The sequence below is a fragment of the Physeter macrocephalus genome, chromosome 1 (assembly GCF_002837175.3).
Source record: "Physeter macrocephalus isolate SW-GA chromosome 1, ASM283717v5, whole genome shotgun sequence".
In the NCBI taxonomy this organism is placed as follows: domain Eukaryota; kingdom Metazoa; phylum Chordata; class Mammalia; order Artiodactyla; family Physeteridae; genus Physeter; species Physeter macrocephalus.
Genome location: NC_041214.2, coordinates 83,360,690 through 83,374,438, shown reverse-complemented (window position 1 = coordinate 83,374,438; position 13,749 = coordinate 83,360,690). Strand labels below are relative to the sequence as shown.

The 13,749-nt window shown below is 40.0% G+C and overlaps 1 protein-coding gene across 4 annotated transcripts in view; it reads right to left on the bottom strand.

Annotated features, from left to right (window-relative positions):
* Positions 1–13,241, bottom strand: part of CCDC50 (coiled-coil domain containing 50) — a 66,356-nt gene extending 53,115 nt beyond the window's left edge. For 2 of the 4 annotated variants that reach the window (XM_028492325.2, XM_007125980.2), the window contains exon 1: positions 12,870–13,241. In XM_028492325.2, coding sequence (XP_028348126.1) covers positions 12,870–12,918 — 49 coding nt within the window. In that variant the 5' untranslated portion in view covers positions 12,919–13,241. The remainder of the gene's footprint in view (positions 1–12,869) is intronic. The other 2 variants (XM_028492337.2, XM_007125981.4) reach the window with 1 other exon arrangement.
* Between the last annotated feature and the right edge of the window lie 508 nt (positions 13,242–13,749).

The following is a 13,749-nucleotide window of genomic DNA, read 5'->3' as shown; positions in this document are numbered from 1 at the left end:
ATTTAGTTCTGGCTCTGTCAGCAGCTCACCAAGTGACCTTTGACAAGTCACTTTACAAATCAGAACCTCAGTGTCCTGACCTATAAGGAAACAGTCCAAATTATTTTTAAGAACTCCTCCAACTTAGATATAGGGTAGTATGAAATTTAGTTGATTCAGTATAAGTAATATATATTTGTCTCTTGGATACACGCACATCATCTAAAACGTCATAACCACAGCCTATATAAAAGACTATCCATACAGGATGACTGTTATGCTAACTTTCTCCTGTACCAAATATTGCTTTCTTCATTGCTGTTGTTTGTTTTACTATTTCTACCATACAAAATGGCAAACGTATGCTTTTATCCATCATATTTTATGTATAGTAGCCTTAATCACCAATAAATCTTAAAATAACCTTTTGTTCAATCTATGACTTATAAAAAGGTAGACTTATCCTGTCTCAACTAGCAGTTCTCACAGAGCCTTCAGTATCATGGTAAAATGAGACCATGTTATCATTCATTTACTGTCCAATGAACACAATTGCGGACTGTACTATTTACTAAAAGGTTAACCTGGGGCCAGATGAACAGAGTACAGCCTGGGAAAGCGAATACCCTCAATATTCAGAAGTCTTCTTGAAGATCACCAAATTTAAGTTCAACTAGAATGTGTTCAAAATGCCTTGGATTTCTCTATGTATTGTTACTGAAACTGGCTTCAGTATAGTATATTTGGTTATCCTATAGTATATTTGGTTATCATGTAATTCCCCTGAAGAGGAAGTGAAAGAAAAGCAGGGGCAGCCTGCATTCTGTGAACAGGAAGACAAGCTGTCCAAATACCTTTCTGCTCTAGGGGATTGATTCACTTGTCTCACTTGTTTTTTCAGAATTCAAAGTCATTTTGATGATTTTTTTAAAACTGCTATAATATCTACCTAGAAATATAAATTGGTTTTTGTAGCACTGCATGTTTTTAAAACAGTGTTAACTTCTAATACACCATATGAAGCTGAAAGAGACTAAACAGTATGCCCTAATTTAGAAAACCATCCTAAAATAAGTATGAATTAAACATATCCACCCCCAAAGCAAAAATTCTTGAGCTCTTTTGCTCACGCTTTCCCACTCTCTCTTGATCATAAACCATACCAGGTTTATAATCTGTACATTCATCTTTTTAGTTTCCAACTCAAAACATTCAGATTCTTCACAATCAGGAACTCTCTAATCAAGAACTTAAAAAATACATGTTACATGTGACCTGTTTAGTTAAAACTTTATAAGAACTTTGACCCCTTTACCTAAAAATAAATCTAAAGGGGAAAACAGTAAACATAAAAATTCTGAATAGAATCCAATACCATCTAAGAAACTAATTGGATCCTTTAGTAACAGCAACAAAATGATACCATATCACAATCCTGGAAAATGTACACACTTGAACTGGGTCTTACTTAACTAAAATCAATCCATAAACAGGTAAGATCATTGCTTCCAAAGGAGCCTACTATGTGTTTTGGCCTTGAGTTAACCTTAACACCAATCAGTCCCCTACAGACATTTGATAGATGGGGAAATTTCATGCAACAAAAAGTAAAAGTGATTGCTTATAATCCTCTCTTCCTATCCCAGTGAATTCATGCAAATGATCATAGCTCTTATTCTACTGTCATTAGTTCAGTTAGCGCAGATCAGTCTGCCCACTGAACATAAGCTGTCAGATACTCTGACAAGTTTTCGGGAGTATCTCCTATGTGTAAGGATCCCCAAGAAGTACTGAGATCAGTCAGCTACCAGTCTTGTCTTGATAGAGAGCTTGCAGACCAATACAGAGGATGAGACATGTTGCTTAAGGAAGTAAGTTAAAGAGATACACAGGAAAGAAACAGGGTAGACTTAACAGAGAATCAGCATTTGAGCTGGGCCTGGGGAGGTGGTGAGAGGATGAGAGGATAGAAATATGCTATATTTGGATAGTATAGAAGGAAATACTATGCAGAGGATTAGGGCTCAAATAACAATGGTCTGGAAAAAGGAAAAGTTGGAGCATTTTAGGGTAACTTGAACAGCAATAACACTGAGACTGAATGTATAACACCGCATTTTGCAAAATACTTTCATATCCATTTCTTCAATTAACTCTCATGGAAAGTCCATATATTAGACATAGTAAATATTATCTCCAATAAACAGATAAGGAAACTGAAGCTTAGAGATATTGAGTGTTTTCTCTGAGTCCTTACATCAAATGAGTAGGAAAGATGAGATGTGAAACCAAGGCTTAACAAGTCTAGGTTCAAAGTACTTCCCCTTTCCAAAGAAGTCAGTCTGCTTAAGTTAAATTTTATACAAGCTTGCTTTCAATCTGGACAAATTATTTAATGTATCAGTAAACAAGAGCAAATACTGCAATATAATTCTAGGAGGAGCTCAATTACTGAAAAGATACACAGCAGAAATGTACAGAGTAAAATGGTAGCCTCCTACTCTATTTAAGATGAAGAAAATGATAGTTATATTACATACTGCCAAGTAAGTAGGAATCAGAAATGTGTGCATTTCTTACCTCCCTTCAATTGCACAAATCTTTTCAACACCCATTCTCCACATTCAGGGGGAATAAATGGGGAGAACCAATAAACAGGAAACAAAAAGAAAACTAACTAATAAAAAGTAGAATTTTTGGAAACCCACATATGAAGAGCTAAATGAAACCTTAATTATTCCTACTACCTCCAATTGAGCAGATTTCACTTAGTAATCAATTATGAAATAGAAAACCCATTAAGAACCTCAAGACAGTCTATGGAAAACAGGTACCCTTCAGGTTTTAAGTGTCAATAAAAACTTTACATTTCATATCTAGAAAGGGTTTTTTGACAAGGACCTCACTTACTCATCATATCCAACTGCCTGTGGTATTTCAGCAATGTCTCTTGCAGTTGTGTGGTCACCAGCATACACCTATTCTGGTAAAATTATTAGAATCACCCTTTTTACTCACAAAGTGTCTGGGTTTGGCCTATAAATTATTTGGCAGCGCTCCCTTTAAGCCTCAATAATTATCCGAATTTGGGGATCTTGAGCGCCACTGCAACCAAGTTCCTGGCATTCGGGGATGTTAAAAGCACAGTAGGGCTTCCCTGGTGGCGCAGTCGTTGAGAATCTGCCTGCTAATGCAGGGGACACGGGTTCGAGCCCTGGTCTAGGAAGATTCCACATGCCGCGGAGCAACTGGGCCTGTGAGCTACAACTACTGAGCATGCGCTTCTGGAGCCTGTGCTCCGCAACAAGAGAGGCCGCGATAGTGAGAGGCCCGCGCACCGCGATGAAGAGTGGCCGCCGCTTGCCACAACTAGAGAAAGCCCTCGCACAGAAACGAAGACCCAACACAGCAAAAATAAATAAATAAATTAATAAACTCCTACCCTCAACATCAAAAAAATCTTAAAAAAAAAAAAGCACAGTAAACTGGAGTCTATCAATAACAGCTCCCTAACCATTTTCTAAACCTCCAACTTGGCCCCTCCAATATACGCACATAGCCAAAATGATCTTTCAAACATTAGCTCTGTGGAGTTTTAATGGGGTAACTATAAGGGGAAAAGAAAAGAAGAAATGCTTCATGGGTACACTAAAGCCCAATTTAAAATAATGAGGTCTGACCATGGAAAACTGGGAAAACAACAGAAGCAGACAAGGCAAGTTAGAATCCAGCAATCACTGACAAGATAAGGAACTGTTTGTAAGCAAAGCCAGAAAGTGATCTGTAAATGCAGACACTGAGAGTGCACAGTCCTTTCCAAAATAGCTGCTGGCAGATGTCAGGCCAAACTCAACGTGCAGATGAGAGGATATGAATCTTAATCAAGTCCCTTGTTTCTCCTTCCTCTACTTCTGGTTTCGCATCTAGACAATAAAAACGTTTTGAAAGTATTTGCCAACCCTAACACTCTGTATTTTGCTGAATTTCATAATATGAAAGACAAAGCTAATATTTTAAAGTATTTGGTGGGAAGTGCTACTCAAAAATTAGTGAATTTAATACCTAAGTGAATCATGGACTCCTCTATATAGTCAATAGGCAAAAAAATTGGTTGATGGAGAGGCAATGAAGAGGGAAAGATATCCTTGTAAGTCATTCGTGCTTTTACTATATGCAGTTAAAAGTCCTGGAGTAATGCTAATGGGAAGTGACTCAGGCTTTATGACTCATTAGAAAAATAAAAGCCAAAAAAGTCCAGTGGGGACTCCCCTGGTGTTTGGCCATTGAGTAGCTGTATCAGGACTAGAAATGCCCATCACACACTAAGCCTTCAAAGTTTAGTGGTAAATCAACCTAGGTACTTCTGATACAAGTTTCCAAGAAGACAAAGTGACACTTCATTCATGCAAATGTTCCTAACATGTTTTGAAGAGAGCCAGTAACAAGTAACAAGCTAAGAATCATAAGCAAACTTTTTAGAAGTTGAACTTGCTTACTCATGCACTTCACTCATGAAAGCCCCACAGAGCCTTACTCAGAGCTGGCATATGGATTATCTTACTTTACATAAGATTTCTACCTTGATAATCAATTGTGAAGTCCCTAGAAATTTATATGGAGAGCACATTTTCTTCTTAAAAAAAAGCAAAATAAAAATCAGCATGTAAGCCTGTATTTTTAAAAGTCACTAAAAAAATAAAACATGCTACACGAGTTCAGCCAATAACAGTCCCCAACGGCGCACCGCTATAATTAAAGAAAAGTTTTGATAAATGTTCATAGTGATAACTGAAATATCAAAAAAGATTAAATAGGGAAGTTTTTAAAAAGGTTTCACTGAAATGGTCCCAAAGAAATTATTGTTTTTCCACAAAGTACCAGACAGTAAAGAATTTAAGCTTTGCTGATCATAGTCTCTGTTATAAAGACACTCATCTCAGGCTTCGCAGCATGAAGGCAGCCACAGACAATATGTAAACAAATCAGCAAAGTTATGTTCCAGTAAAACTTTAGGCATTGAAATTTGAATTTCATATCATTTTTACCTGTCACAAAACATTCTTCTTCCTCTTTTTTTTTAATCATTAAAAAATGTAGGGCTTCCCTGGTGGCGCAGTGGTTGCGCGTCCGCCTGCCGATGCAGGGGAACCGGGTTCGCGCCCCAGACTGGGAGGATCCCACATGCCGCGGAGCGGCTGGGCCCGTGAGCCATGGCCGCTGGGCCTGCGCGTCCGGAGCCTGTGCTCCGCGACGGGAGAGGCCACAGCAGAGGGAGGCCCGCATACCACAAAAAAAAAAAAAAAAAAAAAAAATGTAAAGACTATTCTCAGCACACTTGTATAAAAACAAGCGGTGGCCCATAGGCCATAGTTTGCAAACCCCTATCTTGGAGGAACTAATTTCAATTACTAAAAGGAAAAAAAAATGCTGCCCATTCTTTAACCCTGATAAAGAAATGAGTTGCCAATGCAAAAGCTTAAAAAATCAGAGTAGGGTAGAGTCAATCCCTGCTTTAGGGTGGCCACAGTATTCTTAGTTATATGTTCCAAATGTCCATCGTAAGTCCAAGAGTATAATCTAGGTATATAAAACTACAGATTCCTGGGACCATCTCCAAGAGATTCAGCTGATATCAAGTAGGGCAGGAATATGTTTATAGCAAAGCTCCCCACATCATCCTAATGTTGCACCAAGGTTTAAAGACCACCGACATTTTCAAAATATTTATCTGATAAAAGACTTGAATTCAGAATATGTAAAGAACCCTCAAAACTCAATAAAAAGAAAACAGTCTGATTTTTTTTTTAAAGGCAAAGCTTAGAACACACACTCCTTCGACAAACGATATGAGAATAGGAAATAAGCACAAGAAAAGAGGCTCCAATCATTAGTCATTAGAGAAATGCAAATTAAAGCCACATAAGATAATATTACACTGTTAAAATTTAGATCACACAGCTACAAAACAACAAACCAGAATTTAAACCCTTAAAAAAATAGTTAAAAATTTAAAAATATATATCATGACAATGTAAAGTGCAGACAAGGATGCAGAGCAATTGGAGCTCACGTACATTGCTTGTGGGAATGCAAAATGGTACAGGCCACTTTGAAAAAGTTTGGCAGTTTCTTATAAAGCTAAACATACATTCGCCATATGACCCAGTAATCCTACCCTAGGTTCTTACCCAAGAGAAATGAAAACATGTTCACCCAAAAAAAAACCTGTATACAAATGTTTACAGAGACTATTTATAACCACCAAAAGTGAAAACACCCCAATGTTCGTCAACCAGTGAATGGATAAACAAATGGTGGTACAGCCATACACTGGAACTCAGCAATAAAAAAGAACAAAATTACTGATACACACATGATATCAGATGTATTATGCTAAGCGAAAGAAGCCAAACTCAAAAAGCAACTTATTGGATGATCCCATGTATGTGATATTTTTGTACAGGCAAAACTATAGGGACAGCAAACACATCAGCGGTTGGTGGAGGTGGGGAAAGGGTGGAGCAGTCTGGGGGTTATGTAACTGTTCTGTATCTTGATTGCTGTGGTGGGTACAAGACTATACATTTGTCAAAACTCAGAACTGCATACTAAGAAGGATGAGTTTTTACTGTACGTGAATTATACATCAATGAATTTGACTAAAAAGAAAAAAACACTGATATACAACAAGCAAGACTGGTTTTACATTGGTTCTGGTTTATCAGAAAGTTTTCAATGCTTTTATGTCAGTGTATGGTTACCAACTATCATATGAAGACCTGCATATCTTAATGTGTGTGTGTTTATGTGTTTTAATGATAATGACCAAAAAAATAGTTCTTTTGAGTATGCATGTTTTGTCGTGTCCTTTTAAAAGTAGTATCTAGGAACACTTTTGTACTGGTTTCTAAATTCCAACATCTGGGAATAAATATTCTAAATAATCTCCAAGGTATATAAGACCAATGATCCTTTGTAGGTCTTATTTAGGATCTAGGGTATCCTAATTTTACAGGTTTGAAGCACAGGACACTTTAAAATAGGTCATCAGTTAAAAACATTAATCCAACAGCCCTTCCAGTGGCTACATCTGAAATTGCAAATGTAGCTGTGATAAGGTTTACTTTTTCCCTTTATAGTCAGGGTAGTTAATTTTAAAATACACTCCTGAAAAAAAAATAAAAATTAAAATAAAAATAAAAATTAAAAAATAAAATACACTCCTGTACTTAGAGAACTGAGATTTCAAGCAGAGTTTACTTAAGTTTTGTGGTATCACACTGCTTTCTGTTACTGAGACAAAAATTCATTTATCTTAATCAAAACTTCTATGTTCCTGAAAAGAACTAGAGAAAAGACCATAGCCTATGGCTTTCTTTATTTCCCTAATATGTTTAAACTTCTTAAAATGTCCAAGCCTCTAAACATTAGCCCCTTCATCTGAGTGTACCAGAGAAGAAATGCACTTTCTAGGTAGAAAAAAACACTGAGGCAGGAGTATGACCTCCTGTAGTTCACCCAGTAATTCATTTGCTGAATCGAAATAAAAACCTAAAGAAAAAAAGCTTTTAATTAAAAAATAAAATGAAACCTATGTTAACTCATTAACATTCATATCAAACATTACCCCTAAAATAAGTTGAGAAAAATCTCTGGAATTGTTTTGTCATTCATTATTTTTATTCCACTGTTTTAAATGACAGTATTAATGAAATACATGAGGAATGATTCTTATGCATCTACAGAATAATTTAAAAGAAAGAGAAGACTAGGGAGAGGGAACAAAGGAAGAGAGAGGAAGGGAGGAGACAGGAAAAGAAGGGGAAGGTGGGAAAAGGAGAGAGCAGGGAAGACTGAGCTGTGTGAATACTCAGTTTTGAACTTTTCTAATTCTAGGCCCCATGTGACAATTTTTAGATACTTAGCCTCAGCGGTTTGATACAACTCACTTTCCCATCCTGGCTCTCAGATTTTCATCTGGAAAATCTGGCTGGCCTAGATCAGTGGTTTTTAATGCTTTCTACTCTGAGATTCTTTTTTAAAATAGCAATTAACTTTACAGTTTCCCACAAGGGAGAAGTTGTCCTTTATGTACGTGTTAGTTAAAAAAAAAAAAAAAAAAAAAAAAAGCATTTCTCAAATCATTAAGATAATCTTTATTTTACAATTAACAGCTATTTCATTTTTTAAAAATCACGGATTCATTTAAGAAGGTACTGCACACCTGCATATAGCAATAAACTGAAAGATGTTTTTTTCCCTTATGTGAGAGGCATTCTGGGTGCACGTATGGAATTTCAAGGGTTCTTTACAACAACTCCTTGAACTCTACAGGACTGCCTCTCCACCACAGCGAAGATCAGAGAAGAAAAAAACATTAGAAAAATAGATTAAAAATTTTTATAAATTTAATAGCGACACTAAGATACATGATGCCCATGGTTAAAAGGCCTTATCTCTGCCCCTTAAGAGCTTATGCTCTGAGGACTTTCCTGGTGGCGCAGTGGTTAAGAATCCGCCTGCTAATTCAGGGGACACGGGTTCGAATCCTAGTCCGGGAAGATCCCACATGCCGCAGAGCAACTAAGCCCGTGCACCACAACTACTGAGCCTGCTTGCCACAACTACTGAAGCCCGTGCGCCTAGAGCCCGTGCTCCGCAACAAGAGAAGCCGCTGCAATGAGAAGCCCGCGCACAGCAACAAAGAGTAGCCCCCGCTCGCTGCAACCACAGAGAGCCTACACGCAGCAACAGACCCAACACAGCCAAAAATAAATAAAAATAAATTTATAAAATAAATAAATAAAATAAAATACAAAAAAAAAGAGCTTATGCTCTGAGAAGGAATATGAAATTATGCCAGAGATAGGATTCCTAAACTAAAAGGGAGCATCTAGTATTCATGATTTACTCATTCATTCATTCACACATTCAAATATTTGCTGAATCTTTGCTGGCTATGTGAAAGACCTGAAGCCAGATGAGGGTAAAGAAAAGCAAGACACAAACCTCCTAACTCAAGATCTAGCCGTGGTCTCATTAAAAGACAATAACAACAACAAAAAAAAACTGCTGTGGAATTTTGAAGAAAACAGAAAGTGAGTTTGCCAGATAATGCACTTCTCAGAGACCACCATCACATTAGATACCTCGTGTGCGTGTGATAGATATGCTTTAGATCTCTGGGACTACTTGGTTAACTTACTGCACCAGACATCATTTTGTATCTTTCCCCTTAAAGTGCTGGATTTATGCCATTAATTTAATTTACCCTATTATGCCACTGGGGTGTCCTGGACCTAAAAATGAATCAGTGCTTTCTAGGCATATTTCTGAAAATGTATTAACTTTTGTCTTTCACTAGAGAAAAAGGATTTGCTCTCAGAATAGCTAGCTACCTTTATTTCAAGAAATGTCTCTACCAAGTGCACCAATTTCAGATGCTAATCGTGACTGCACTCGGGTGCACAGGTGCCTGCACACACACAGAGTTAACTAACTTTGGAGATGGTGGAAACTTCCAGTTGAAGGACAGTAAGGATATATAACACATAATAAAATTTCTTACTGCTAAAAGGAAAGAAAAAAGAAGGTTAGCCCTGGTAGAAGATGGGAGGGTTGATACATAAGTGCTCAATGGCTAAAAGTGGGAAAACGCTAATGACTAAAAAACTGCAAAGGAGTTAATAAACTTTAAAGGGTCTAGAAATGGCTTTGATGGACAGGCTACAGCACTCAGACCAAAACTCGAAGATAATGTGAAACCTCTGTTAGATGGGGGAAAGGGCAAGATTAGTGATTGGTGAGCAATTAAAACTAAGTAGAGAGATGGGAATCAGACTGGAGAGAGCGAAAAAAAAGTGGGGAGTCTGGATTGCGGTTTCAGAAAGAAGATTCAGCGAAGAAGCTAAAATTTACCAAAACTCTAAGCTTGTTAACTAGTGAAAAGTGCTCTTTTTTGGGGTGGGGGCGGGAAGCTCTGATCTAAACTAAAAAACTTTCGGGATATTGTTGGAACCTTTGTCTATTTGAGAATACCTTTGTCTAGCATTCACAAATGGCATGATGCATTTGAGTTACACATCTACTGATAAAAAAGTGGCTGAGAATTATTTCAAATCTTGTTGCAGAGAACCTCAAACGTCTCAGAAGAAATAAAGCACTACTACTAAACAATGGCTACAGTATTTCCATTACAAAAAGTATTTAGATGTTCCAAATATGGTTTTAAACCAGAAATAATGATGTGTGTTGACATTTAGTTAGACTTAATTCTTTTCACTGCATAAGAACTCACACATGTCCCTTTGTCTATTTTAAGACAGATTTTCCAAAATAAAAATACTGCTGTAGTTATTTTTTTCAAAGGTCTGTCCAAATGATGAATATCTTTGGCCATCTTAAAACTAAATAAGCAAGCATTCGATTTTAACCTAGAAAAAAAAAGTTTTCAAATAGTCTCTTTCCCTGATGTCAGCGGCTACCCATGACCTCTGTTGAGAAGTTCACAACAAAAGTCCCAGGGCTCCCCATCCCCTCCTAAAGAAAAGGGCAGTTGGAAGGGACAGACATCCACTGCATTATTCTTCTCAATCTCTACTGGAATCTACCCCATGATCCCAAATTGTAATTGTATATAAAGGTTTAGATTGACAGGAGAAGTAGAGGAGACAGATTTTTAAAACTGGAGTTTAAAAATTTGTGCCAGAATATTAAGCAAATTATTACTAAACTTCCTTTTCAAACTGAGCTGGAGTTTCAGTATTAAGAAGTCTCAATGTTTGTGTATGTTTTACCCAATCATAGACACCAACTTTATTTTCTTTAATTAGGGTCCAGAAACATCCTTAGGGAGCAACTGGCCGTAATTAGGAGTTATATTAGGGAAAGATACATTTTATCCGATGTGAATACTTCCCAGATCAAAAATCCACCACCATTAGCACATTCCTAGTTTAGTGTATCACTTCCTTTGATGATCTTTGAACTAGAAAAAATCAGATGCTTACAAAGACAATAATCTTCTCAACAATTTCAGACCACCTTCAAAGTAAATCAATACTTAATTCTAACTTAATGAAACAGCCACATAAATTTCCTTACCACTTTACCATATCATGTAAACCCGACTGCCAAACACCATGTTGTGCAAAATAAAAGCAATCCAAATGTGTTAAACTCCGGAGTTTAGCAATGGAAAAATTTTGCATTTACAGATGGAAAGTGTTTAACCCTTAAGAAAGAATATACTAGAATAAACCATTCATGTCTTGGTTAGAAACCAGAAGACCTAAGAGTAATATAAATGCATACACTGAAAGTGAGTTTCAAGTTTGTTTCAGGTCACTGACATACAGGGAGCTGGGTAAAATCTTAGCACTACATGACTAATACTTTACATATTAAGGTTGTGTTTGAACTCCAATTCTCATCCTACTCCTCACCCACCCACAAGGAAGCACTCCACACTCCACAAGGATCACTTTTTCTCTAGAGACATCCAACACACTCTCTTTCTCTCTCTCTCTCTCACACACACACACACACACACACACACACACACACACACACCCACCCCAGACACACACACACACACACACACACACACCCCAGACAGGTTAAGGACAATCTCAAAGACCTGGACTTTCAAAGTGTAAATCTTCACCAAAGTCAGGTTAGGAATTGAAAGGTTGAAAAATACTACTTGATAAAAATCTCAGGCCAGGCCTAAACTCTAACATCCTTCAGGAACAAAAGGACAGGCCCAGCCCAATTAAAAGTTCTACATAAAATCAGCAACACTGTCTCCTAGTGTTTGGAACTCTGGGACATAAAGCAGTCAAGCTTTCTTCGGATTTTGGGGTCAGCCTGAGCACCCACAAGCCCTTTTGAATCAAATCAGGTTGGCAATGAAACACGCAGTTCCAAGAAAGCAAAGATTCTTATTTTCAATTCCATATTCCCAAGACAACTAAGAGCATAAGAGTCAGCTGAAACAAATAACATCCACTACAAAGACAATCTCTGCAAGCCCGGATAGCACTCTAGGACTTCCATGCTTCCCAAGGTCAAAATAACAGCCAAAGATCACTAAAGATTAAGGCGATCCAGCACCCAAGATCTCAACTGAAAAAAAAAAAAAAAAAAAAAAACTAGGTCTGGATGAAGACGAGGAACAAGAAGTCAGTGGGCTACTTGCTAGAAGCCAAGCCAGACCAATACTAATCAATCTTGATTTTTCTGGACCTCAGTATACGGAGCCAGTAAAAATCAAGGTCACAGTGAGTCCCCTGCTCCCCCTTGCTTAGTGCTTTTTGTGAGAAAATGCTTATTTATAGCAGCTTCCCATCCGCTGCTCGCGCTGGGCAGTGCCCAGACTAAACTTTTAAACCTGGAGGAAGGTGGGAAAGTCAGCCAGCCAGACGCAGGGCTAGGAAAAGTAGACAGAAGGAGGGAAAGAGTCAAGTTTCAAAACAAAGGCTCCACAAGGAACTGAACGTCAACCCGTCCCGACTTCCTAGCCTTCAAGTTAGCTAGACTGGGCCTGAATTTTTAGGTACAGAAATAAGTCAGATGTACCCAGCTCTGGAGCATTCACTAAAGGCATTTCTCTTCCCGAGAACCTTTGCACAACCACTTGATGAGGGTGATGCTGACCTCTCTCCCACAATCTCCTTACGTAGGAGAAAACTGAGGCTCAGACCTTAAGTGACTTGCCCAAGGACCCACAGCAGAGCCTGAATTCAATACCCTCCCGGCCAGGGCGGGCCGGCACCAGGTGGACGCCGAGCGAGCGCCGCTGGGGCCGCCGAGACGACGCCCCCGCCGGGAGGAACGCTGGGCTAGGAGCCGGAGGGGCCCCGGCGCGCGCTCCACGGCCCGGCCCCTACCTTCTTTGACTCCCGGCAGCTTGGATTGGTCGATGCTGACTTCGGCCATGTTGGCCCGGGCTCCGGGCTGCCCTTCGCCTCCCGCTTCCCGGCGGCCGTCGGCACCGAGCGCGGCCCGGCGCGCAGCAGGAACAGCAGCAGCGCCCGACCCCGCGCAAAAGTCCGGCCGGCAGCGCGCGCGGGCCCGGAGGACAGAGCGGGCCGCCGGGCAAGGACTGGCGACAAAGGCGGCGGGAGACGGGCCCCGGCGCAGCAGGCTGGCGGCCCAGCTGCCCCGCCACAACCACCTGCTCCCGCGCCCCCGGCCCTGATCGATACCAAATACCCAGAGCCCGGAAATAGACCCGGGCTGGCCAGTACGGAGGGAGAGAGGAGACAGAAAGGCCGGCGGGCGGGCGGGCCTGGGTGGGGAGGGGGAGGGGAACTGCAGGTCTGTAACCGCAATTGCGAGTGGCTGGCGAGTGCTGATCTGCTCCCGCGGCCGCCTCCCTGCTGTCTCCTTTGTGCCGAGTGACGCGCGCCCGAGGCTGGGGCCCGGCGGTGCCCCCGCCCCCGCTCCCTGCCTCCCTCCCGACGGAGGGTCGCGTCTGTCGGTGTGGGGCTTTGTGTCCTGAAGGCTTCCTCAAAAAGGCCGCAAGGGTCCCCCAGAACACAGTCGTTACTGTCGCCAGTGTAGTCCCCATTCTGTGAGCTGTTTCCACAGGATGCTTTGCTGTGAGACTGGCTCTCTCGGGCACTCTTTGCCTCCTGGGATTAGAGGAAAGATAATACATGGGAGTTAAAAACCTCTACTACAACGTACAGAACTAAAGAGCAGCTGATCAAAATCTGGGCCAGTTAGGAGAAGAGAGTGTTCACAACCAGCCGGGGGAACTGAGTC